General features: G+C 40.4%; 1 protein-coding gene across 2 annotated transcripts in view; it reads left to right on the forward strand.

The window, feature by feature from the left end:
- Window positions 1-26,485, forward strand: part of LOC134569339 (regulator of G-protein signaling 8-like) — a 56,446-nt gene that overhangs the window by 7,200 nt on the left and 22,761 nt on the right. The window contains exon 2 of one of the 2 annotated variants that reach the window (XM_063428295.1): window positions 26,191-26,298. In XM_063428295.1, the coding sequence (XP_063284365.1) occupies window positions 26,191-26,298 (108 nt within the window). The remainder of the gene's footprint in view (window positions 1-26,190; window positions 26,299-26,485) is intronic. The other variant, XM_063428296.1, reaches the window with a different exon arrangement.

Here is a 26,485-nt window from a genome sequence, read left to right on the forward strand (position 1 = left end):
GGCTGTAGATGGGGCAGTGGCAGCGGCCATAGAGGGGCTGCAGAGGGGGTACAGGGGCAGTAGAGGGGGGGCTTTCGCATTTTTGCGCCCCTCTGCTTTGGCGCCCTAAGGCGGCCGTCTTTGCCGCCTTATGGATGCGCCTGCTCTGAGTTTAAGCATGCGTGGGATAGGCATAAGGCTACCCTTGATATAAGAGACTAATGCAAACATAAAGCAAATTGGGCAGACTACCGGTAGATTGGCCGAATGGATTTTATCAAGGTTACTATGTTTGATCAGTTTGACAAGGTATGGCTATTTTTTCCTACAATACACCGTTTTAGTGAACAAGCCAATGTTTTGTTTACCTATATATGATGACTTATAATAAAAAAACATCATAACATACAGTGTGTTATGTTTACCAGTATGTTAAATATTTTAAACAAAAATTGTATATGCACGAGAATGCATACAAAATTCTAAATCACAAATGAAACAAATTATAATTACATTTCTCAATCTAATTGTGTTAAATTAAAATTAAATGTAATCCGCAAGATCTGTTGCTAATTCCACCAAATAATTTGTTTTTTTTAGCCTGGCTCAATTTACTTTTTTTTTTTTGTCTGTAAGCCACGAAAGCATTAGGCACTCTAGGCACTTAAACCATTTCATCTCATTGAAGTGGTCATGGAGCCTCAAGGTCCCTTCATTCATTGTTAAACAATTTTCTTTTTTCTGGCCAACTCCCAACCATTTCTGGTTAAATAATTAACTTCAATTGGCTTAATTATGAAAGGGCCTAATGTTATCTCTCCATGATTTACTGATCCTTTAAATAGATTCTGATGTTAGTGTGAAATTAGATTGTACTCATATAGTCTCTTTGCGTCCTCAATGCTCACTGGTCTTTGTATGCTTTCCAGACAGATACTGTGCTCTTAACTTGCCTTTGTGTATCTGAAGTTTGTCACATCTAAGTGTGTTTGTTTTATTTTATCTACTCTCTGTTTTATGTGTTTTAATTTCTCAAAGTCTAAAGTTTTACATCTAACATTTTATGTCACTATAATTTATTCCGACTGCTCAGAGCTTTCATGTTAATGTATATATGCTCTCCTTTCAAACTGTGCTAGTAAATGTACTCTACTGTCTAACATGAAAGATATAAATTAAGTTTTGCTGCACTTCCTTACGTTGCTGATAAAAGTTAGAACTGTAATCTCACAGTATCTGTGTTCTCCTGTATAACATAAAAACTGTAATCTTAAATACTAAAAATACTTGAACGTTAAATACTTAAAGGAACACTATAGTCACCTAAACAACTTTAGCTTAATGAAGCAGTTTTAGTGTATAGATCATGCTTCTCAGGTTTCACTGCTCAATTCACTGCCATTTAGGACTTAAATCACTTTGTTTCTGTTTATGCAACCGCCTCTCCTGACTCTGATTGACAGAGCCTGCATGAAAAAAAAAACTGGTTTCACTTTCAGTCAGATGCAATTTACCTTAAACAAATGTATATATTTCTCTGTAAATTGAACTTTTATCACATACAGGAGGTTCTTGCAGGGTCTAGCAAGCTATTAACATAGCAGGGGATAAGGAAATCTAAATTAAACAGAACTTGCAATAAAGGAAGGATAAACTTTAGATGACTTTTTACAGGAAGTGTTTAGGAAGGCTGTGCAGGTCACATGCAGGGAGGTGTGACTAGGGTTCATAAACAAAGTGATTTAACTCGTAAATGGCAGATAATTGAGCAGTGAGACTGTAGGGCCATGATCTATACACCAAAACTGCTTCATTAAGCTAAAGTTGTTTTGGTGACTATAGTGTCCCTTTAAGACCAACACATACCTTGTTCTGACATCATTCATTGTCTGAGAGTGCCAGTTGAAGATTCTTAGCCAATGAATATTGTTCAAACCTGGCATGAGTTGGTAAGAAAATGTATAAAATATGCCTAATAGACTGGAAGGACTGTAGCCACCTGCCACTGGTTGCAATGTAAGAGTTATACTATATAAAAACAGTAGGAGGCAAGTTAGGGAGGGTTGAGAAGCAATTGGTCAATGACCCAACCTGCCTGCTTAGCCAGATAAAAAAATTAAATCAGTCATTTAAAAAAAATCATGATGTTTCATTAAATGTAATAACATTTAAAAAAAAATGCATAATGAATTTTGAAACTTGAGGCCTATGTGTGCTCATTTGAATGTCTAGCTGGTAATTCTAGAAGAAATTTAGAAATATGATTTAATGGGATTTTCCCAAGCTCCTGCTTGAGATATGCAGATTATGCATATCAATACATTTTGAATGATCTATAGATCTCTAAATTTGCATTTAAATAAACTATACTATTCATTCATTGTTTCAATTCATAGAAAACTATCTTCAGGACTTGTTTAAAAACTGGCACACTGCAGCCTCTGAATGTAATACTTTCTGCCTCTGGCCAAATTCAAGGTCAATTTGGATCTTAGTGTTTGATAAATATCTGAATTCCTGTGCTGTGCATGCAATCCAGATTTTGTGGGGGGCTTTTTTTATTTTAGCTCACTCTGAATAAATTAGAATACAATCTTAGACTATTCCCATATGTTGCTATTAGTTAAAAACCTGAATAGCAAGGTTGGTTTAGGTTATAGAATCTTCACAGACTTTTTAAGCTTGGAGACACATTTGGAGCTTAGTTGATAACCCAATTTTTCTTTCAAAGACACAATAGAGAGGGAAATTGCTGAGATTTCCTATATCACATTTACAGGTATGTAAGAGGTGTTTTAAGTAATCAAATATAAGCTTTTCCCCATCTCCACTCATCCATGTGCAGGAGGGTATAAACTGCCAGAAAGTAAGATGTTGGCAATGCAAAGATTAGGTTGAGTAAATTAATACATTATTCTTCACATTAGAGAACAAGGCATCTCCTGGTTCTAGAACTCATAACTAAGACAGAAGAAGCCAAGGACTTAGTTTATAAATCACATTTAAGCTGCATCAGTCTCACTCACTCTGATATTAGAGGGCACACAAATAATATTCTGACCAAGGAATTTCACTTTCGATAAAATATATTGTCATTAGGGAGGTATTTGTTCACCTCCCATGTGGTGTGTTCCACCTGGAACTAACTTACCACATCACATTGAGATAGAAAGTACTTTAGCAAGGGGTAACAGTTATTTCACTTTAGGACAATTAAGATTTAAAGGGTTAATCCAAGCACCATGACCACTTCATTGATAAGTGGTCATGGTGCCTGCAATCTTTCTATGTATAATTTTGCTGTAGCACTGCAAATACCCATTTTCATTGTTTCACTGTCAAGTGTATAACTACATCTCTGGCAGCATCACTAGGTCGTCATTAGCCGGCCAAGAACAAGAGTTCTTAGATCAGGGGTAGGCAACCATTTGACACTGCAGATGTTGTGGACTACATCTACCATAATGCTCTTACATCCATAATGCTGGCAAAGCTTCATGGGCGATGTAGTCCACAAAATCTGGAGTGTCAAATGTTGCCTATCCATGTCCTAGATATTCCTTTGCACAGAAGTGCGTTCATTGGCTGAGAACCATAAACTGACGCTTTTTAGCCAATGAATGGACAGCTGAATCAGCTCTGCAGACATTGTATGTTGTCACCAGCTAGAGAGAAGACCATGAGTCCAATGGGTAGAACGTTAAATGGTTTGCCCCATTACTAGGATTGGAGACATTGGAACTCCAGGCATTATAACCATTACAGTGGGCTGACCTTTATCAATTATGGAATGTTACTAAATGTTACTAAATCCAGGATTGTAGCTAAATGAAGGGGTATACGTGAAATAATGCTAAAATAAAAATCACTGAGGATAAAGCGTGCTATGAAAGCAGTTAATAGCTCAAAACACTACTTTTCCCGAGGCACACAGCACACAGAACATGTTTTTTTTTAAATAAATCCAGTATGCCAGTACATACGTCATATTCCTAAATTTAGGCCAGAGCACTTGGCAATATCTAAATACCAGGAGCCATGTATTAACTACTACACCAAGTGAAAGGGCAACTTTATTCTTCATTGCACCTTGTACAAAAAATCTTCAGTGTATTAATCATTTTTGTTTATTCTCATAATGAGAGACTTGGACCCATTCCTGGAAATAGTGCCTCGGTTTTGTTCTGCAGACGGATACCAGACTTAAAAATCACTGGATACAAATTTACTGAAGTATCATTGATTTTTGTCCTCTGCTTTTGCATGGACAGTATTTTTCTTTATTAGACTGTGTGTTTTTAATGCATTTCATACAGATTTCATTTCTTTCCTGGTGTATCTGCATGCAGTCATTTTACAGAGTTATTTACTAAACTGATAATTGTCTGGAATATCTTCTTATTCTGGTCTATATTTTGAATAATTCATTAATTTATTGATAAAATATTTAACAGGAAGGATAACTTGAGATATCTCTAATTTTCAAGTATGTTCTGGGCCCCCAACCAATGCATTGTTACAATAGGGTACAATATAATATTAAAATTACAAAACAATATTAAAGTACACATATATAAATGTAACACAGAACAGGTAAGTATTATAATCAACCATGATTACACGTACAGGGGACACACTACATTCCCTGGTGGTCCGGTGGCACAGTATGGTTCCCCAGTGAAGCGGGGGCCAGGAGTCTCCACATCCAGCAGCAGCATGTCCTCTGTTCTCGCAATCCCCGAGAGCGTTCCCACGGGTTGCCATAGCAACGCGCGTCAGCGCTCTTGTGGATTGCGAGAATTGAGGACATGCTGCTGCTGGATGTGGAGACTCCCTTAAGCGGCATGAAAATGTGCTCCAGGCACCCCCCTAGTGAGTGGCACCCGGGGTGTACCTCCCCCTCTCCCCCCCATCTGCCCCCCTCTACTCCCCCCTCTTAGTATGAAAGTGATCTCAGGAGCCCTCGTCTATGCAAGCTCAGGTTATCTCTGCAAGAGGAGAGACTTGTCCGTCCAAGTTTTGACTGTGGCAAGCTTACACTTCTATAGGTGTTTTCAAAAAATGTTTATTGACATGGATAGATAATACAGACATACAATACAATGCGCCAAATACACAATACTAATATAAGGTGCACTGTGCCTTTAAACATCACAACTGTGATCAAAACAAAGTAGCTATAGGATTGTTATAATGTCCACAGTAATTTAGAAGCATTTTAAAAAGGGGTGATACATGTAATTTATAGTGTCAATTCACTAATGGGTTGAAGACAGAAAAATGGAAGCACAATAAACTCACACATTTAAAGAACAGATAAGTATTGCTCAGATTGTAGCAGCTCCAATCAATGCTCTACAGCAGCTTGGATGAAAGGAGCACTATAGAGTATATTCTGTTAAAACACAAGGTCCAAACCACGCTTAAATGACTTGTGCTCTTTATTGAGGCTCCATCTGCCTTGTCTCTCCAACTGAGACACCCACAAAGTTAATGACCTTCTCTGCCTCCATAACAAGGGGATTATTGCTTTTGCAGTACAGTATTAGAAAATCTAAGGATTTCCTGTACGCCTCTACTGACCTCGGAGTATTGCGTAAGATAAGAGCCTCAGGCGAAGAAGGGGCTTCCATAGGTGTACAGGTCTACTAGCAGCTATTTTATGGAATATAACCTTATTAACCTTTATTGAACAAATCGACAGAGTGCACGTTATTTTCTGTACTATAGGTTTTAAAATTATGCAAAGTCGCTATGGGTCATAAAGTGACCCTTTAAATCAAATGTGCAAACTATTCAGATACAATAAATAGGTAATATAACTATAGAGTATAATTTGGGGATTCATTATGTAGAATACAAAACGTAACGGAATACACTATTAAAGTAATGCATGCCTAAATGGAAAAAGCTGAACTGTGTAATGATCTAGTTCAGGCATATGCAACCTTTGGCACTCCAGCTGTTTTGGACTACACCTCCCATGATGCTTTGCCAACATTATGGGTGTAAGAGCATTATGGGGGATGAAGCTCACAACATCTGGAGTGTCAAAGGTTGCCTATGCCTGATCTAGTTCATAGAAAGGTGAATTTAAATTCAAAATTAATACTTCTCTAAACTTCTCAAAAACGGTTGTGATATTGACATTGATTATAGGGACTCTATAGTCAGCAGAACAACTACAGCTTATTGTATTTATTCTGGTGAGCAGAATCATTCCCTTCAGGCTTTTTGCTGCAAACACTGTATTTTCAGAGAAAATGCAGTGTTTACATTACAGCCTAGGGATACCTCCACTGGCCACTCTTCAGATGGCTGCTAGAGGTGCTTCCTGGGGCAGTGCTGCACTGCCATCCAGTGTTTTCACCCTCTGCATGGAGACATTGATTAATTGATGCATTAATTCAATGCATCTCTACGAGGAGGTGCTGATTGGCTAGGGCTTTGTTTGATTTGTACTGGCTCTGCCCCTGATCTGCCTCCTTGACAGCCTCAGCCAATCTTATGGGAAAACATTAAGATTGGCTTTTGTTCAATACTTCCGATAATATCACCCAAGACGGAAGATCATGGACAGAGCCAGCAGCAACAGACCGCAATAGAAATAAGATTTTGCTGTATTTAGGGGAGCAAGGTGGGGGAAGGTGGGCTAGATGGTGGTTTTAATACTATATGGTCAGGAATATATGTTTGTGTTCCTGACCCTATAGTGTTCCTTTAAATACCATAGTAAAAAGGGTTATTTTTTACATATGGGGGAATATATTAAAATTAATATATATAAATAACTAGGAATGATTTTTGTTGGCAAACAAGATACACTCTTCGATATTGTGCACCCACAAGCTTGAATATAGAAGTAATCTCCTAATGGAATGCAGAAAATAACTCGTAAATAAATAAAAGGTGTTGGCACCTTTAGTCAGTTCATCCCTCCCTCAGTATGACTTAGACCAATCCTGCCTGTATATGGGAATGCACAGCCCATAGTGATACTTAGTTGCTACAATAAAATAGCTAAACAATGAATAAGAACTTAGCATCTTTCCTCTTGAAACCAGAGACACACAAATATTTCTGTTTGGCTATATTCTCATTGCGTGAGTTCTTTTGGTTTGCAATATCAGTGTGCCTTGTTGTCGCATTTTTTGATCTTACAGTGTCGCTTCTCTCTGCACTGTCATCTCTCCATCCTTTAAAAAACATTGATGCCACGGTGTCTCTTTGCTATGATGTCCCTTGTTAAAGATTTTTGGGTTTATTTTCTCCTGGCTGTGATCTCAGCACATTTGTTCTCTGCAGGTTTCAACTTGCATAGTATCTTCTTTAGTCTATAGCAGCGGTTCCCACAGTGTGTGCCGCAGTGCTCTGGGTCACCGCGACGGACACACAGGGGGGGCGCTGCAAGATATTTTCCCGGTGCTATGATGATAAACAGATACACACACACATTCAAAAAATGAAGCCACCCAGCAGGTTCTTACCTTCTGCTGGCTGTGGCTGGTGGGAGCTGGGAGCTCTCCCTATTCGACCCCATCCTCGCGGCTTCCTCCTCTGGTGCGGCTGTGTGAGTGAGCTGGGAGGAAGTGATGCGCTGTCACTTCCTCCCAGCTCTCTGTGCACAATAGAAGGGACTCAGTTGCGCTGTTAAAGCGCCACAGCGCACGACCGGGCTCCTCATTGCATACGTGCATTGGGTGGCCCTAAGGGCATGGGCCACCTGATGGACCCTCACACAGGTTCCCAACCCATGCAGTGCTGCTACACCGCCGCCAAGGGTTAGGAAATTCTGTATTAGATTAGGCCTGGAGCCGGCCCTGCCTCCCTCTCCCCTGCTGGCTCTGCAGGACAGGAGGGAAGATCAGAGCAGTGTACAGTGTTCCATGGCAATGCTCCGAATCTCGCGAGAGTGAACTCTAGCAGCTCCTGAGGCTGCTAGAGTTCACTCTCACCACTTGGACCACCAGGTTGTCTCCATCGGACCACCAGGGATTGTCTTGCACTGTCCCCCCACCCAGGCAAAGTCCAGTAGAGAGGGGGAATATCATATTTAACATTTATTTTTTTAATTAAAAAATATATATATTTATTTTTTTTGCAATTTACTCTTTATTCTTTTACCACATAAAAAACAAAACAACAAAAACAAAACAAAGAGAAAAAAAAAAATAAAAAAAAAAATTAAGTAAATAAAAGGGGATACAAAAAGCAAAAAGGGAGGGTACATAGAAATATTAACCCTGTTATCATAATTCAGATCCCAAAGAATTCTGTTATCAGAGAGACAATATTATCATAGTGCATATCGTAAAGTATAGTCTTGTGTTATACTTCTACTAAAATTAGCTTATTTGATATTTACATGTTTAACATTTGGAAAAGAGATTCCTGATCTTCTGTCTCTGCTTCTGCTTAAATATCTATTACAGCCTTGGTTTAATAGCTCTACTTCTATTATAGGGAAAAAAAAAAAAAAAAAAAAAAGGGGGGGGGGGGAGATAAATAAATAAATAAATAAAATAAACAAACACATTTTGGCAATTATATTGAAAAAATATATATATTTGTTAATCTACCCACAATAATTCTCCCCTATACACACACACTGCCCCCAATACGCACACACTGCTCCTCCAATGCACACATTGCTCCCCCAATGCACACATTGCTCCCCCTACGCACACCCTGCTCCACCTCACACACACTGTACCCCTCACACACACTGCCCCCCTCAAACACACTCTGCCCCCACACACTGTACTCATCAATACACACACACTGCATCCCTCACACACACACACACTGTAGCCCTCACACACACACATACACACTGCACCCTTCAAACACACAGACACTTAGCCCGACACACATTGCACCCCTCACACACACACACATACATTGCGCCCCTCACATATACACATACACACACACATACATACACACACACACATACCAATACCCCTATCCCCTACTACAGCCCCTATCCTGGCAGTCCACAGGTAAGTTGTCAAACTGTTCTTGAACAGTTTGACTCCTTACCCTGGGAGGGCACCACAGCACTCCTGGCACCATAACCACTACAGCATGCTGTTGTGGTTATTGTGCCTGGATTGTTACAGGGACCCAGTATATGCCGCAGCACTGTACATATATACAACGCATAATTTTTTTTTACTTGGGGTGCCTTGGAAAAATATTGCAATATTAAGGGTGCCTTGAACCAAAAAAGTTTGTGAACCACTGGTCTATAGTGTTGAAGCATTCCTGGGATTTTTGAATAAAACATTCTAACTGTGGAAGGTGTATTAACCTCCCTAGCGGTATTCCCGAGCGTGACTCTGGGTTAATTTTCGCTGCCAGAAGCGGTAACCCCGAGTCACGCTCGGGGTAGATAAGATGTACTTACCTCCGCCGCGATCCGCTTCGGGAGGACTGCCTCACAGCCCAGGCAGCCCTCCCACGGCAAATCAGGCCCCTGGGGGCCATGTGATCGCTCTCAAAGAGCGATCACATGGCCCTCTATAGCTGGCTGTGGATCTGCCAGCAGGGGGACTGTTTGAAATATCAGACAGTCCCCCTGCTGGTGGGAAGTATAAAAAAAAAAAAAAAGACAAGTGTAAAAATAAATTAAATATATTTTTATATATATATAATATGTATATATATTATATATATAATAGATGTACATATATATATTATATATAAATACGTATAATTAAAATAATAAATAAATAAAATAATAAAATAAATAAATAAAATATTGAAACAAAATTTAATATAAATTATATATGCATATGTAATTTCATTCTAACTGTATTTTGTTATTAATATATATATATCGGTAACAAAATACACTTAGAATGACATTCTATATATATCTATATATATATAAAATACAAATAACCGCAAATATATATATATAGATAAATACATATAATTACATAAAAGATTACATTAGTATACACGTAGAATTTAAATACCTATAAATGCATATATATTAAAATTCTACATGTATATTTAAATAATCTTTTAACGTAATTATGTGATTTGATTAATTAAAATTTGATTGACATGCCTGACATGGAGGCGGAACTGGGCGGGTAATTCAAATGCAAAAAAATGGTACCGCTTTTGGTACAAAATTCCTGACATAATCATACCGCTAGGGAGGTTAATGAGTTCTCATTCCTTTCGGATTTATGGTCAGATTTCCTGAGCACTTGCTCAGAATTTCCATGAGTGCCCATTCATACTATATTAAGGGGACATGCTTCACTTGACAATTATTTTTTTAAACCAGCTACCAAACACTTTTAATCAAATATCCAAATAACCACAATAAAGCAAAAAAACCTTTGAAAAGTATATAATAAACATTTATAAACTTGCTATTAACTTAGTCAGATTGCATTGTTGGGCACACCTCTAAGATAGAGGAGTTTCTTCAGAGCCCCACTTACCCATCCATTTGAGTTTCAGACCATCTTTGTGCAGCAACAGGAGAAAGAAACCCAGCACCGGAGCCTGCTCTGCATGGTCAAACTGATCAGATGCCCTCACTTTTTCTTGTTATGATGTTGCAAGGTGTCCAACTGCACATGTGTAAATCTGTCAGGAATGCCCAATGCACATTTCTAGCATTCCTAGGGATAGTGCACTGATTGGTTACAAAAAATATATTTATTTTAGCCTGTTTGTTTTTCAGCCTGTTGAATTAGTCAACTGTCTCAGTTAAAGGTAAAGCTTTAGAATGAGACAGTTGTTTCAAAGTGATGCATGTCCCTTTAATGTGTCTGTTTTCTCTAGGCTGTCTTTTCAATTCATCCCTTCTTTGTGCTCTGATTTCGGTATTCCCAAGCATTAACCAGTTCCATTCTAGCCTGTAATATTAGTGCATCTGTACTATTCAGGTTCTGACTGTAGTATATTTGTAACTTGTGACCTGTGTGCCTGATCTTTCTAGGGTAGGATTTTAATGTACATGACCCTTGTGATTGTGATTTACATGTATCTCTTGACAAGTGAAATCAGTGTATTGAAGCAAATTGCAATCTCCATGTACCCATTTCCTCAGGTCAGTGGTATGAGTTACTGTTCTGACTGTGAGTGATCTTGGTGAATCATTATCACATAGACAACCAATTGACACAAATGACATGTGGATAAAATTGGTTATATCTACCGTATCCCTATGTTTCTATCTGTCAAAGTAAGATTTATTATGCCCTTTACTCCATGTGCTCAAACCCACAGGCACTTTGGTGTTATATAAATAAATGATTATATTCTTGTAATATGGTTATTCATGTGGCTAAGTTCAAAAACTATACTGCGTAAGCATTTCTCAGAAATGTTCCTAAAGGTCTTATCACACCAATAGGTGTCAAAACGAGTTCAGTTTCATCTGTTCCTATTTCTAATGAGTCTTGCAGCTCAGAACCCTTGCATTGTTGATTTCAAACACATAGAGCAAAGGTAACATCCTCAAATCTATTGCAAGACTTGTAAGGAGAGTTCTTTGCCTCCGGTGACATCTCTAGGTCCTCTATGATATATTAATAGTGGATGAGGGAGATGTAAACTACCTCCCCTCAAATGTGAAATGTGAGTAACGAGGTGCTGAATGGGTTCATGTAGGTTTTGCCACTAATGCTTTACCAATCTCAATCCCCTTTGTGCTCATTTAAAGGGTTGGCCTAGGGCAGGCATAGGGAACCTTCAGCACTCTAGATGTTTTGGACTACACCTCCCATGATGCTTTGCCAGCATTATGGGTGTAAGACCATCATGGGTGATGTAGTCCAAAACATCTGGAGTGCCAAAGGTTTCCTCTCCCTGGCCTAGGAGTTCTGGTTGTCTAGCTGTACTTTGGGAGGTCTAGCTTCCACTTGCACATTATAGTTGAAGAAAGGTAAAATAGGTTCTAGTTAGGTCCCGCGTAAAAATTGGTTCTAGTTAGGTCAGCTTTCTAATATCTTGGGAGTCTTTTTCAAATGCACCCTCAACACACACAAGCAGCAGGGATCCCCCGAAACGATCAATAATATGTTCTTTGATTACTGGCTTCTGCTAAATAATATGTTCAAATGATAGATAAATGTTTATGATGTGACAAAAAAGCTTCAACTAAATAGCAGTACAGAAAACAAACAAAACAGTGTAAAGTAATACATGTTAAAATAACTAACAGCGTTACTCAATAAACTCTGAATTTTAGAGAATTAAATCCAAATTGCAAAACTTGCGCTTTAGAGCCATGTTGTGACTATAGCTATCCGGGGCAATTATGGGGCAAACTATTAAACATTAAACATGGTTAGAAACCAAATTGCAAATTTGCACTCAAAAGGAAACATAAAACAAAAGCAAATAGCTTCTGGTTAAGTACAGTTACAGCTCCCAGCGTACCACAGGTACAAAGTCGAAGTCCCATTCTTAAAGGGTTTGACTGCTTACATGGGGAGAGCTCCCCAGGCTACTCCTGGCATCATAACCATTGCTGTACATTGTAATAGTTATAGTGGTTGGAGTATTCCTTGATTTCTTATTGTGATAAATAATGCAGTGAAGTAGAACTTCAATAAATGAGTGTCTTCCCACATGGCAATGCAACATTTTTTTTATAAAAATATATATATGTAAATATATATGTAAAATTTTGTAAGGTACTATTAATGTCTAAAAAGATTTCATGAATAGCATTTGCAGTTTGGGCAATTTTTTACTCCTGTATTTCTTTAAGATAAATTGGAGTTTGTGAAGTAGTGTAGGAGTAGATCAGATAGCAAAACGTGTAGTCACGAAATTTCACTTGTTTGTTAGGCACAGAAGAGACAGATCTTAATGTTCAAAAGGAGAACATTAAGTGATTGTGCAGTCATTTAAGGATAGAGGCTACTCCCAAGTCAATAATTACCAAATATCAATACACCGTGAAATATTGTGCGACGTTTGATGTACTGAGTGTACTGCTGAGCTCAAATCAACAATGTTCACTAAAGTGTGATATCGTACTAAACGAATTTCAAATTTCAGTATAATAAAGTCCAACACATCTGACTTTCATTTTTCTAATTCCCCTGTTGTGGCCTTAACTGTTAAATTAACTTTGAATTCCCAACACTTTGCAGTTTACAGGATAACCCTGAGTGAATCTAATGAGGTCGATCTGTTCTTTTCTGTCAGAAACACTGCATAGTAAAATATAATTGCCAATGACGGCTCCAAATTCTGCCTGGCCGTTGCTTTATTCTTTAACCGGCAATCTTTTTAGTGTGCAGAGCGTGCTCGCCTTCAGTTTGGCAACCAGAAGGAGCTTTGATAAGCAACCTCAGTTTTATTTTATATTTTTGAGTCTAGATTATCCTCATGGTACCAGAAACACTATCTAACTTGGGGTTGGATTCAATGGTTGTCCGTAAAATGTACTGTAGCTGTTACTGTCAGTAAAGTTAGCCGAGGTGATTGTCGTTCAAAAATTGTGATCAGTTTCCATGGTCAACACTTGTGTTTAAATTCTGATATCATTAAACATTTGGTGCTCATTAGTTTTTTTAATTCAATGTATATCAAGAAAACAGCATCTTCTCCAATTCAGTGCAGCAGAACCTTTACCAACTCTACCAGCACACTATAAAAGCTTTAGTCAGCGCATGAACACTTCATCAGAACTGCTTCCGTTCTTTTTCTGAGAGTGTCAGTCAATAAATTAGTTCCAATCTAGCACAACCAGAGCTGTTTCTGGTCTTCTTCTGAGAGTGTCAGTCAATACATGAATTCCTATCTAGCACAACCAGAGATGTTTGTGGTCTTCTTCTGAGAGTGTCAGTCAATAAATGAATTCCTATCTAGCACAACAAGAGATGTTTGTGGTCTTCTTCTGAGAGTGCCAGTCAATAAATGAATTCCTATCTAGCACAACCAGAGCTGTTTCTGGTCTTCTTCTGAGAGTGTCAGTCAATAAATGAATTCCTATCTAGCACAACAAGAGATGTTTGTGGTCTTCTTCTGAGAGTGTCAGTCAATAAATGAATTCCTATTTAGAACAACAAGAGATGTTTGTGGTCTTCTTCTGAGATTGCCAGTCAATAAATGAGTTCCTATCTAGCACATCACAGACATCCAGCTTCTACAGTTCAAACAGAACAGAAAAAGGTTCCAAGAAAGTCTGAAACCATTCTAAAACAGTTTGACTGGTTATAGTGGGGCAGCACCATGGCACTTCTGGTACCATAACTACTACAGTGGGCTGTGATTGCTATGGTGCTTGTAGCGCCTGTTTAAGCATACTGCATGCAAGGACAATTACATTTACACAAATCAATGATATTAATTTCATTAAGCTTATTACGAATAAATATTGAGTTGACCCTGTTGGAAGCCAACCTGTGTCCCTGGCGATTTAACAGGTTCTACAGTTGGCACATTAACTAACTGTGCTCACACACCTGGTGCCTCTACACTCCTCAACCAGTGTGTAATATATACATTAATATAAGTATAGGGAGCCTTCCAGAAAATGAAAACTACAAAAGCCTTGTTCTATTTGTTATAATACTCATTAAAAATACATTTCACTGTAAGATTTACATAACATAAAATCATTATTTTTTTGTATAAAATTGTTTTTCTAATCCATTAAATCTAACTCTGCACATGCTGTGTTTCAATAAATAATGATTACGTGGTAAATAATGCTGTTTTAAACTGCAGTTGCTTAAGCTTTAATGTATTAACAATTTGAGTGAATATAAGGCGTCATTAGAAATTCCTTAATTATAATTAAACCAGGAATTGACAATGAAACTGAAAATTTAGGCCAAAGTAGCTGAGCTGGGAAAACAGGATGGAGATTTTCTTTTTTTTTTTAAATCAAATTTTCATTTTAACGAATAAACTCCTACCGGGGTAGTCTTGTACTCGGCAGACACGGTAGAATACAGATCTGTCTTTGAAGTAGGACACACAAGGTCTGTGACATTTACAGTTAAAATTCAAAACATATGTAAAAAAAATAAATGTACCGCTAAATTTAGTATAAATTGGTGATGAAACGGACAAGAAAAAAGACTTAGAATCCATGGGTTTGTATTTTGCCCCAATCGTGACATGGATAAAGTAATCCAATTGGTGATAATCTGCGCACTGTAATTGGCATCTCTGTAATTTGACCCCATAACTTCTCCAACCTGTGGGAAAGATGTTCATGAGGAGTAAAACTGTATTCATGGGCAATTGAGGGATACAAATGTGTTAAAGAAACACTCTAAACACCATAACCACTAAAGTCCGGTTTAATGTCTGTGGTGTCAGAATTGCCCAGGTGCCCCCATTCCAGTGTAGCTTGTCCGACTTGGTACACATGGCTGTTCCACTTGCTTCTGCATTCTCCTTTAGAGGAATCCAGTTGTCTCCCCAAAACTAATGAGAGCCTTACAGGATTATGCTTATTGGCTGAGAGCATCAGCTACATGCTATCAGACAGACAATGAGCACGCTCCTAGATCAGCAATACTGGATCTTTGAATACTTTCAGCCTCTCCTGCAGAAGAAGACAGGGGGACCCAGGTAAGGTTTTAAAATGCTTTTAATTAAAGGGTTAATCCAAGAACCATAACCACTTTAGTGATTTGAAGCGGTCATGTCACCTGGTGTCTGTATGTGCAGCATTTCAATTTGAAACGCTGCACATACAGAGTTTAACACCTTTGCTGTCGGAGGTGTAACTCCACCTCCAGCTGCGTCAAGAGTTCCAGACTTGCTAATATTATTTCTATACATATTTCTATATTTCTATAAAAAGAGCTGCATTCTTTGGCTGACAGTCTTTACCAATGAACAGCAACATCAGTAGCATCTGCCTTCTGCAGGCAGGTGCACGCCACCAGACCTGCAATGGTTAAGATGCTGGTGATTCCTCCTCTTCAATTCCTCTATATTGGAGTACTTCAAGGTTCTATCTTGGGTCCTCTACTCTATATCTTCTTCTCTGGATATCAGCAGCTACGGCTTCAAATATTACTTTTATGCTTATGACACTCATATGTACCTCTCTATCCCTATTTCTCTCTGTCCTTTCTCATATCAGTGCTGCTTGTCTGGCATTTCTTTCTACATGGTTTCTCATAATCTAAAGATCTATATGTCCAAGACTGAGCTTCTTCTTATTCTACCCTCTAGCTTTCTTCTGTTTTTCAACTTCTCTATCACTGTTGACTCCAATTTGTCCTTCATCTTTCACATTCAATCTCTTTCCTCGTCCTGCAGCAATCACCTATGCAATATTTTTAAAATCCATCCATCTCTGAGTGCCGCCACCTCTAAGCAGATCAGACTTTCCCTTGTTATTACTCATCTCAACTACTGCAATAACTACAAACTAGCCTTTCCCTCTCCCAACTCTCCCCCCTTTAGTCCATCTGGAATTTCTCTGCCAGGAAAGTCCACCTTACCTGTTATTTTGTATATGCTGCACCTCTCCGTGAGACTCTTCACAAGCTCTCCATTCACAGCAGAATTAAATTCAGAATTATCACACTGACCTACAAATCCCTTACTAATCCCACTGCCTGTCCTCAACAAATATACTCCAGCCAACCTAACTAAGATCTAACAATAACCTGTTCCTTGTGTTTTCTATTATCACTTCTTCCCATGCTAGACTGCATGACCTCTTTCACGTGGCACCAACCTTCTGGAACACACTTTTATGTGCTGTAATACTTTCCCCTGGTTTGACTTCCTTTATGCGCTATCTAAAGATATTGCTGTTCGTGGAAGCCTACAACGCAACACAGTATCCAACGCATTCCACTTAGCCAATTAATGTCCTCATCTCACTCTGTATTAACATTCTCCCCTTTGCAGGCCCCAACTCCTGTTGCCTTCTTATCCTTCTAGATTGTAAATTCACAGTGGAATAGGGCCCTTAACTCCTCTTATATTTATTTGTCAAATGTAATTTTTTTTGTAACATATGTATTGTTTCTTTGTCTGTTTGGTTGTATCAATTGTACCCATGTATAGCGCTGCGAAATGCTTTATATATAAAGTATTATAATAATATTAAAGCATGGACTCTTAGGAAAAACCTCACAAAGGGATTACTATACCCATGTATCATGGTGTACTGGTCAGGCCTGGACAAACTTGCTGCATTAGGGCATGGGCATGCTAAAATTAAAAATAGTTTAGACAGTCTTATTATACAAATCATTGCAGTGAAATATTTTATTTTTGTAATACTCTGATTCAGGTTTTGAACAGCTGTGGAATTCCTAGGCTGTGCACCTCTGTAGACATCTCACTGAGACATCAATAATTAATAAATGTGCTGCACATTCATTATTTATTACTTTTTCCTGTAACTCAGCCAAGAGTGTGAATTATCCTAATCTAAAAGACTTAGAATTTTGCACTTTCATGTTCCTTATCTGTGAGAATCAGGAGATCACAGCATGGGATCTATCAAGTATCCATACTCTGTTGTTTCTGATCTCAGTGTGGGATGCCTGCCATATAGTCTTCATGTTTAAGTTATAATTGTGCGTGTACTCACTTATTTATCATTGTGCTAAATCTCATGTTCCTGATCAGTATATATGGGCAATAAACTGTTTTATTGCAAAAACTTCAGTAAGGATTATTCACTTAATTCTAGAGAATTTAACAAGCAGGGACGGACTGACAGTGGCCTGGGCCCCCGGGCAAAATTAGGACCTGGGCCCCCGGCAGACCAATATATATGCGCTACGGAATCTGTTGCCGCTATAAAAAGGCAATAATAATAATATGCTGGTATATAAGATGGTGTATGTACGGTGTATTTGGTTATATATGTACATGTAAAGTAAATGTATGTTTTGTGTGTATATTCACTGTGAGCCTCGGTTTAAGTGAATAGATGTATGTTTTTGTCTAGTGCCACGATGTGTGGATTCAGAGTAATATAACTAATTTTTTTTTTTTTAAATAGGGTAGTATTTATAGGACCACTAGAGTGCCAGGAAAACAAACTCATTTTCCTGGCACTATAGGGTCTTTGTGTGCCCCGCACCCTCTGGGTCCCACTCTTACTGGGCTGAAGGGTGAGGAAGGGGTTAAACTCTCCTCTTCTGACGTCAGCGCTGAATGCGCATGCGCAGCAAGAGCCGCGCGCGCATTCAGTCCATAGGAAAGCATTTCTCAATGCTTTCCTATGGACAGCAGCGTCTTCTCACTGTGATTTTCACAGTGAGAAGGGTGGAATCGCCTCTAGCGGCTGTCAATGAGACAGCCACTAGAGGCTGCAGGGATAACCCTAGATGGACCTGGCACCCAGACCACTTCATTGAGCTGAAGTGGTCTGGGTGCCTATAGTGGTCCTTTTAAGTGTGTATGTGAATCATGGCAATGTGTTTATATGAGCAATGCAGGCATCCAAAGTACTAACCATGTGCTAAAAGTTACGAGCCACCTTAAAGGGACACTATAGTCACCAGAACAACTTCAGATTAATGGAGTTGTTCTGGTATGTATAGCCAGTCCTTACAAGCATTTTAATGTAAACCCTGCCTTTTCAGAAAAGGGCAGTGTTTACATTGCTGCATAGGGACACCTCTCGTGGCAGTCACTCAGACGGCCACTAGAGGTGCTTCTCGGGTCAGTGATAGACAATGTGCAGCACTGATGTTCAGTGTCTCATAATTCTGATTATCTCAGTGAATGGGCCAGAGCATGGGCTGAGCCAACTCCGGCGGACCCGTGTGGCCCTGAAATAAAGGTAAATTTATTACCTTTTTAGGAGGGGCAAGGGGATGCCGGTAACCTAAATGGTGTATCTTTTTTTACACTATATGGTCAGGAATACTCTATGACATCAGTGTGTGTGTGCAGGGACATATTTATATTGAGGGTCTGCATGCAAGGCCATATTTGGATGTAGTTTGTGTGTGAACTCAGGTTTGCATGTGTGGAACATCCGTGTGTGTGAACACAGGGGCATGTAGTTGTTATAAGTGCTGTAGTGGGGAAGGGGTAATAGAGGGAAGCAGGAGGTAATATAAGCTATTGAGGGTGCAAGGGAGGAATAGAGGCTGAAGTGGGTAACAGGTGTAGAATATGTAGGGGGTGATAGGGGTTGTAGCATGTGTAAGGGGTGATAGGGGTTGTAGTGGATAATAGGGGTTGTAGGATGTGTAAGGGGTGATATGGGTTGTAGTGGATAATAGGGGTTGTAGGATGTGTAAGGGGTGATAGGGGTTGTAGTGGATAATAGGGGTTGTAGCATGTGTAGGGATAGTAGGGGTTGTAGTGGATAATAGGGGTGTAGGATGTGTAAGGGGTGATAAGGGTTGTAGTGGGTAATAGGGGTTGTAGGATGTGTAGGGATAATAGGGGTTGTAGTGGATAATAGGGGTGTAGGATGTGTAAGGGGTGTAGTGGGTAATAGGGGTTGTAGGATGTGTATGGGGTGATAGGGGTTGTAGTGGGTAATAGGGGTTGTAGGATGTGTATGGGGTGATAGGGGTTGTAGTGGGTAATAGGGGTTGTAGGATGTGTATGGGGGTGATAGGGGTTGTAGTGTGTGTAGGGAGTGATAGGGGTTGTGGTGTGTGTAGGGAGTGATAGGGGTTGTGGTGTGTGTAGGGAGTGATAGGGGTTGTGGTGTGTGTAGGGAGTGATAGGGGTTGTGGTGTGTGTAGGGAGTGATAAGGGCTGTAGGATGTGTATGGGGTGATAGGGGTTGTAGGGTGTAGGGAGTGATAGGGGTTGTGGTGTGTGTAGGGAGTGATAGGGGTTGTAGGATGTGTATGGGGGTGATAGGGGTTGTAGTGTGTGTAGGGAGTGATAGGGGTTGTAGGATGTGTATGGGGTGATAGGGGTTGTGGTGTGTGTAGGGAGTGATAGGGGTTGTGGTGTGTGTAGGGAGTGATAGGGGTTGTAGGATGTGTATGGGGGTGATAGGGGTTGTAGTGTGTGTAGGGAGTGATAGGGGTTGTGGTGTGTGATAGGGGGTGTAGGGAGTGATAGGGGTTGTAGGATGTGTATGGGGTGATAGGGGTTGTGGTGTGTGTAGGGAGTGATAGGGGTTGTGGTGTGTGTAGGGAGTGATAGGGGTTGTAGGATGTGTATGGGGGTGATAGGGGTTGTACTGTGTGTAGGGAGTGATAGGGGTTGTAGGATGTGTATGGGGTGATAGGGGTTGTGGTGTGTGTAGGGAGTGATAGGGGTTGTGGTGTGTGTAGGGAGTGATAGGGGTTGTAGGATGTGTATCGGGGTGATAGGGGTTGTACTGTGTAGGGAGTGATAGGGGTTGTAGTGTGTGTAGGGAGTGATAGGGGTTGTAGGATGTGTATGGGGGTGACAGGGGTTGTAGGATTGTGTATGGGGGTGATAGCGGTTTTTAGTGTGTGTAGGGAGTGATAGGGGTTGTAGTGTGTGTGTTGGGGCTTGGTGAATAAAGGGGAATGCATGGATAGGTTAAAAAAAGTTAAATAATGTATCCCCCCTCCCTAAACCTTACCTTTGTCCAGGAAGGGGGTAATCCTTACCCACGGTGGTGCAGAGAGTCCAACCTCCATCCTGCCATGTGAGTGTCTAGAAGAGCTCCCTCCCTGGCCGGACATGGAACTGCGGGCAGGCTGCCTGAAACGCTGATAAAGCAGCTCCGCAGGGGCTGCTCTGATCAGTTACAGGCAGCCTGCATGGAGGGCTCAACTCAGGGCAGAGGCTCTACTTCTTTTTTCTTCCAGCCTAGACAGGCACAGTAAGAGGCAGCCTGGAGGGTCTTTGATAAGGCCCCTGGGCTGTCTCTCAGTGTGCTACAAACTGTGAGTACAGCACGGCCGACCATGGGGGGGAAGCTTCTCTAACAGCAGGGGCCCGCAGAAGTTCATGCGGCCCCTTACTGAGTGCAGGCTGGCTGGGGAGCTTGCTGAACTCCCCAGCTGCTATTACATTCTGCACCACAGGCGGGCCCCCCAGAGCCTCGGGCCCTCGGTCCATGACCGATATGCCCGAGTGCTCAGTCCGCCCCTGTTAACAAGGTCATTCTAGAGCTAATGCGAGAGAATTCACAAAGGAAACATATATTGTAGGCTGAAATTGCCCGAATGATGTATTTTGTCATTTAGGCTATGTGGGCATAAAACTTATTTTCCCTTGTATATTCTCCTCATTTTCCAGTTTAGTGAATACACATCTGTGTTTGAATACTTGCCAAATTTAGAGGAGGAAGTGACATACAGTCACGTATATAGCATGAAGCCACATGTTAGTGACACAAATTGTATTACTGACATGCCTTTTCATCATCATGTGTTGATCTCATCCTTGAACAGCTAGTTATTTCCTACTAAAAACTGTCTAGATGTTTATTTTGTGATCAGATTTTTTTAATAGTACTGAGTGGCTTACTAAGGGTTGTAGAGTGCAGTCGAACCAAGGTGACAACTAGGAGGGGTTGCGCAGAGCTTCTCACTGCACCATCACTTATTGTATCATGGTTAACTGGGACCATGGCAGAGGCTTTGTGTCTTCTGTCTGGTCTGTCATTGGAGCCCAGGCAAGTGGACCTCATCCTTACTCCTCCTCTGAGAAGATGGAGCAGAATAAATGTATAACTATGCTTAGAGGCGTAACTAGAAACCACTGGGCCCTGACCATGGCCCTGTGAAAATCTCCTTGCTGCCTCCCATGTGTCTCATTCTTCCCCCTTAATCCCCACATGTGTTTAATTTCACACCCCAGCCCCTCAATGAGTCTCATTCCCCCCTCTGTCCCTCCATGCCCCTGCAGCTCCACCATGGGTCTCATTTCCCCTCCTCCCCGGCTACTCCCTGTGTTCCATTATCCCTTTAGTCCCATTCTCATTCTCCACCCTCAGACCCTCCACGTTTCTCGTTCCCCCATCCCCTCCATGTGTCTCTCCCACCCCTTCATTTCCATGTGTCTCATTCCCTTCCAAGCCCTTCCATGTGTCTCTCCCACCCCAGCCACTCCCTTTACCTCTCCCACTCCCCCCCCCTCCTGCCCCTCAATGTATCTCTCCCCATCCTCATCCATACCTGTTTCACCTCCAAGAGGACTGCGGTACACGGTCTGACAGGAAGTGCTCTCTCAGGGACCACTTCCTGTCAGACTGTAGTCCGCTCGGCTATGCTACATACAGTGACTGGCAGGAGTGGAGCACTGTGCTGTGCTCTCCTCTGCTGCTGGTCACATGGCTACTGCGTGCGTTGCTGGCCCTGAAGTTATGTCAACAGGAGTCAACAGGGTGGCCAGGCCCCCTGCAGTGATGGGCCTCGTCGACCCCTGTGACCATGGTAATTATGCCACTGACTATGCTATTGGATACTGCATGTTATGAGAGAGGGAGAGACAGGAAGCTGTACACATGCACAGTAACCAGCAAGCAGGGAGTCTTTTTAAAATAAAGGAGATAAGACAGAGGAGGCAGGCCTAAAATGAAGATTGCTGTAAAACATTTTATTTTTTAGCAAAAACTACTGCATTTCTGTAAAGGGTCAGGTCAGCACATTACAACTTTGCATAACTGAGGACCCAGCACCCACTGACAGCCCTGAGAGTGGCTTAGAAAAGGAAGAATTCGAAAAAATTTCTGCAGCTCTAAAAATGCTCATCAAAGCTGTCAATCAGGCAGCTGAAAGTTCAGATACTGCTGAACACCAGTCTTATCTAAAAAAAAAAAATTTCTAAACCATTTATGCTTTAATTTCAACAACTCTGGCTTAAAATGTGAAATTCCCTTTAAATTCACTTAGAATTCTCACTTTAGTATATAACTCTGATTATAGTTTAAAAAAAAAGGTAAATTTCCCTTATAGTTTCCATTTAAAGAGTACCTATAATAACATTTTCCACTTTGCAGAAATTGATTAAATTATGCATTGTGCAAATTGCTAGCGAATGTATAGATTTCTCTATAAAACACTGCTTAAATCGTGATCACTCTCCCTCCTTTCAGATACACTATCAGTACAGACTCTGTCAATGTCTGTCTGCATGAGAACATGCCTTCGAGTTGTTCTCTTTGACTAGCTTCAAGGTGTTTTAGTGCGCATGCATTCCGCACGGTTCATCGGACTAATCTCCATGTTGGGTGAAGACCTGACAAATTTTTCTAGTGAAAAGCAAATCTACCAGCACATTTTATTAACTTCGTCCAGCATTTTACATTCAGAAGATCCAGCAATGCCAGGATGCACTCCAATGATTCACCAAAGAAGCAAAACGATTATTAGGAGACTGGTCAGAGCATCCAGCTCTCCATTCAATGGGTTGATGTGTTGGCAATGAAGCCACCACTTCAACGACATCATGGCAGGCTGTGCCAGATATGGGGAAGACATGCTAGGCTTCCCAAATTAAGGCAATGCAAAGAACAAGGATCTCATCCATAAAGGCGGCCAAATAGCGGCAATGGAGTAGTTATGAGTAGGTGAGCATCCTAGAAAACTTGATGAAGCTCCATAGAAGGTAGTGAATAAAATGCAAGTTTTGAAAATGAAGATAGCAAAAGGAGCAAGCTTATAGAAAGTTCACTTTAAGTGTGGTTTTGTGCTGACATCAATGGTCCATATGCTTATTGTATTTGGCTTGATATGTTTGTGTAGATAACTCAATGAAGAACATGTAAATAAACCATAAATTGTCTGGAACCAGAAAGGAATGGTGTTAGTTTGTTTCAGGATTTGATTCTCATAGTGTATAACAAGGGGATTTTGCAAGCCTGACACGGAGACAGTCAGGCTATTTTGTCTCAGAGCTTTTGTATTGTTTGGAATTGATACAATCTCATAATACTTCACACTGTTGGGATTTAATATCAAATTTGGAACAAAGTTAAAAGAAGTGATCTTTTATTTTTTTTTTCTCTGCCGAGTGGGAGTCATAAATCATTTAATTTTTTTCATTATTCTCCTGTGCATGGCTCTCTGTCACATGTTTAAGCTATGGTGTTTCTTCCAGGAATACCCATTACTCTGGGTATGAGTAGTGATGCCAGATACATGCTCTGTTTTCATTGTGTGGATAACTAACATAGCAACAGAGATTGTGCTGACGCATGCAAAGCAATTGATTTGCACAGTTTACCTATTTTATAACATCATACCTGTGGCTGTGGTTTTTTTTTTGTTTTATTTTCACTTATATGTTCTTTTGGTAGTGTTCTACGACTGTGCTTGTCTTTACTACTTCATCTGGGTAGCTGTTCCAGGAATTTACTACTCTATCATAAAAAGCAGTACTTTTCTACATTATGGAATTACTCAGTTCCATTCACGTTCTAGAGTTCAGTGAAATTCTTGCGGTGAAATCCACAGGCCAAGATTTAAATGGTTGTTACTCCAAGTACCATGATCACTTCAGGAATTTGACGTGATCATGGTGCCTTGGATTCTGAATATGCTGCATTTAACTATGAAACGCTGCACATACAAAGTTTAACTCCTCTGCTGCCTCAAGTTTTAACCCCTTAAGGACCAAACTTCTGGAATAAAAGGGAATCATGACATGTCACGCATGTCATGTGTCCTTAAGGGGTTAATTCACCTCTCACAGTGTTCATTAGCTAGCCTGGAACTATAGTTATAGACAGGCTAATGTAAATTCTGTGCAAATGTAGTAGCATTTAAAGGGAAACTATAGTGCCAGGAAAACAAACTAGTTTTCTTGGCACTATAGCTTCCTCCTTTGTAAACACCCCCTCCCTTCCCTCCCCCCCTCCCTTCCCCCCCCCCCCCCCCCCCCCGCGGGTGAAGAAAGGTTAGTAACCCCTTCTGTCCCTTACCTGAATGATGTCCGACCACGCTCCTCCCCAGCCAACGTCAGCCAGTGTGGGAGACCTAATGTGCATGTTTGGCAATGGCTATGCTCACATTAGGATTTCCCCATAGGTAAGCATTATTCTGTGCTTTCCTATGGTGATTCCGGTGACGCTGGAAGTCCTCATGCATAGCGTGAGGACGTCCAGCGTCATTTAGGCGACCAAAAGTTACCTTCGAGCCCAGAAGTCTCTCTAGTGGCTGTCTTATAGACAGCCACTAAAGGAGGAGTTAACCCCAGCAGGCTCATCTTCCTGTCCGCTCGTACCTCCCTCTCTCCTTTGTCAGTCCCTACATTGGCTTCCTGTAAGATATAGGACTTAACTTTAGATCCTGATACTTGCTTATAAATCTCTACACAATGCTGCTCCAACCTACTTATCCTCACTAATACACAAATATGTCCCTTCTAGGCCCTACTCTCTGTTGGAGACCTACGTCTAACCTGTCCATATTCTTACCTCTTGTCTAGGGCTGCACTGTTCCTATGGAATGCCCTTCCCCTCTCTGTTAGACTTTCACCCAATCTCCACTCCTTCAAAAAAATCTTTGAAAATTTACTTGTTTAGGAAAGCATATCAGTTAAACTGTGAACAGCTTTCCCTCCCCACACCCTGATTCCTCTCCTGAAACTGTCATCAAAACAAAACACTAAGCCCTCAATGAATACTATCCTAGAAACCTACCTGTCTACCCTACCCTTACCCTTTGTGTCACATTACCCCACTCCCTCTAGCATGTAAGCTCATTGAGCAGGGCCCTCAATCTTTCTGTTCCAGTGCGTCAAACTTGTCTGGTTACAAATACGTGTCTGTTAGTCCACCCATTGTACAGCGCTACTGAACTTGTTGGCGCTTTATTATTATTATTATTATTATTATTATTATTAATAATAATAATATAACTACAAAGGTTGGGGGAGCCCCACTAAATTGCTATGCAACAGTTGGATGATGTAATATGCATTAATATCCTCTTAATTTAGTTTCATATATGAAAAGTAATTATTGAAGTACTGTCCACCCACATTATAACACTTGTTAAATAACTAGAATCTATTATACATAAGCCTATCTCTGGGTATTGAATAGAAGTTTTGTCTTAGACGTGACTGAAAGAACTGCTATTCCGTCATCAGAGTTGAAAGGAAACTATAGGTTAGGAATACAGAATTGCACACATTTTACTTCTGGAGCGGTGTTGTAATGCATCAAGAAAGTCTCAGTGGGACACTTGGAGATTTGGACTTGTTGCAAACATCTACTCAATGTAATTGTAAAGGTCATGGACATCACTAATATATTGAATCCGTTAAAGATGTCTATGTTTTTGTTTGTTTTATTTATTTTTTTTGTTCACCTCTATCTGTATATCTTTTCAGTAGGAGCAGAGGACTCCGGACTCATCTAAGCTGCCTCTCACAGAAGTCTGATTCACTAAGTGATTTCTCAGCTTTGCAGTGTGATGGTAAACAGAGCCAGGCTTTGAAGTAAGTAAACCTTGGTCACTTACGAGTCATCATTTCTGCCATTATTATTGTATAGGGTCCAGAACACAGATACACTGATATTAGTTCCCCATCTGTTCTAGCTTTTATCCCTCCCTAGTTTTATACATCAAAATGGGAATTACTTTTCATAAATAATCCCATTAACATAATCAGAAATGCATCATTA

This window comes from Pelobates fuscus, chromosome 7 (assembly GCF_036172605.1).
Source record: "Pelobates fuscus isolate aPelFus1 chromosome 7, aPelFus1.pri, whole genome shotgun sequence".
NCBI lineage: Eukaryota > Metazoa > Chordata > Amphibia > Anura > Pelobatidae > Pelobates > Pelobates fuscus.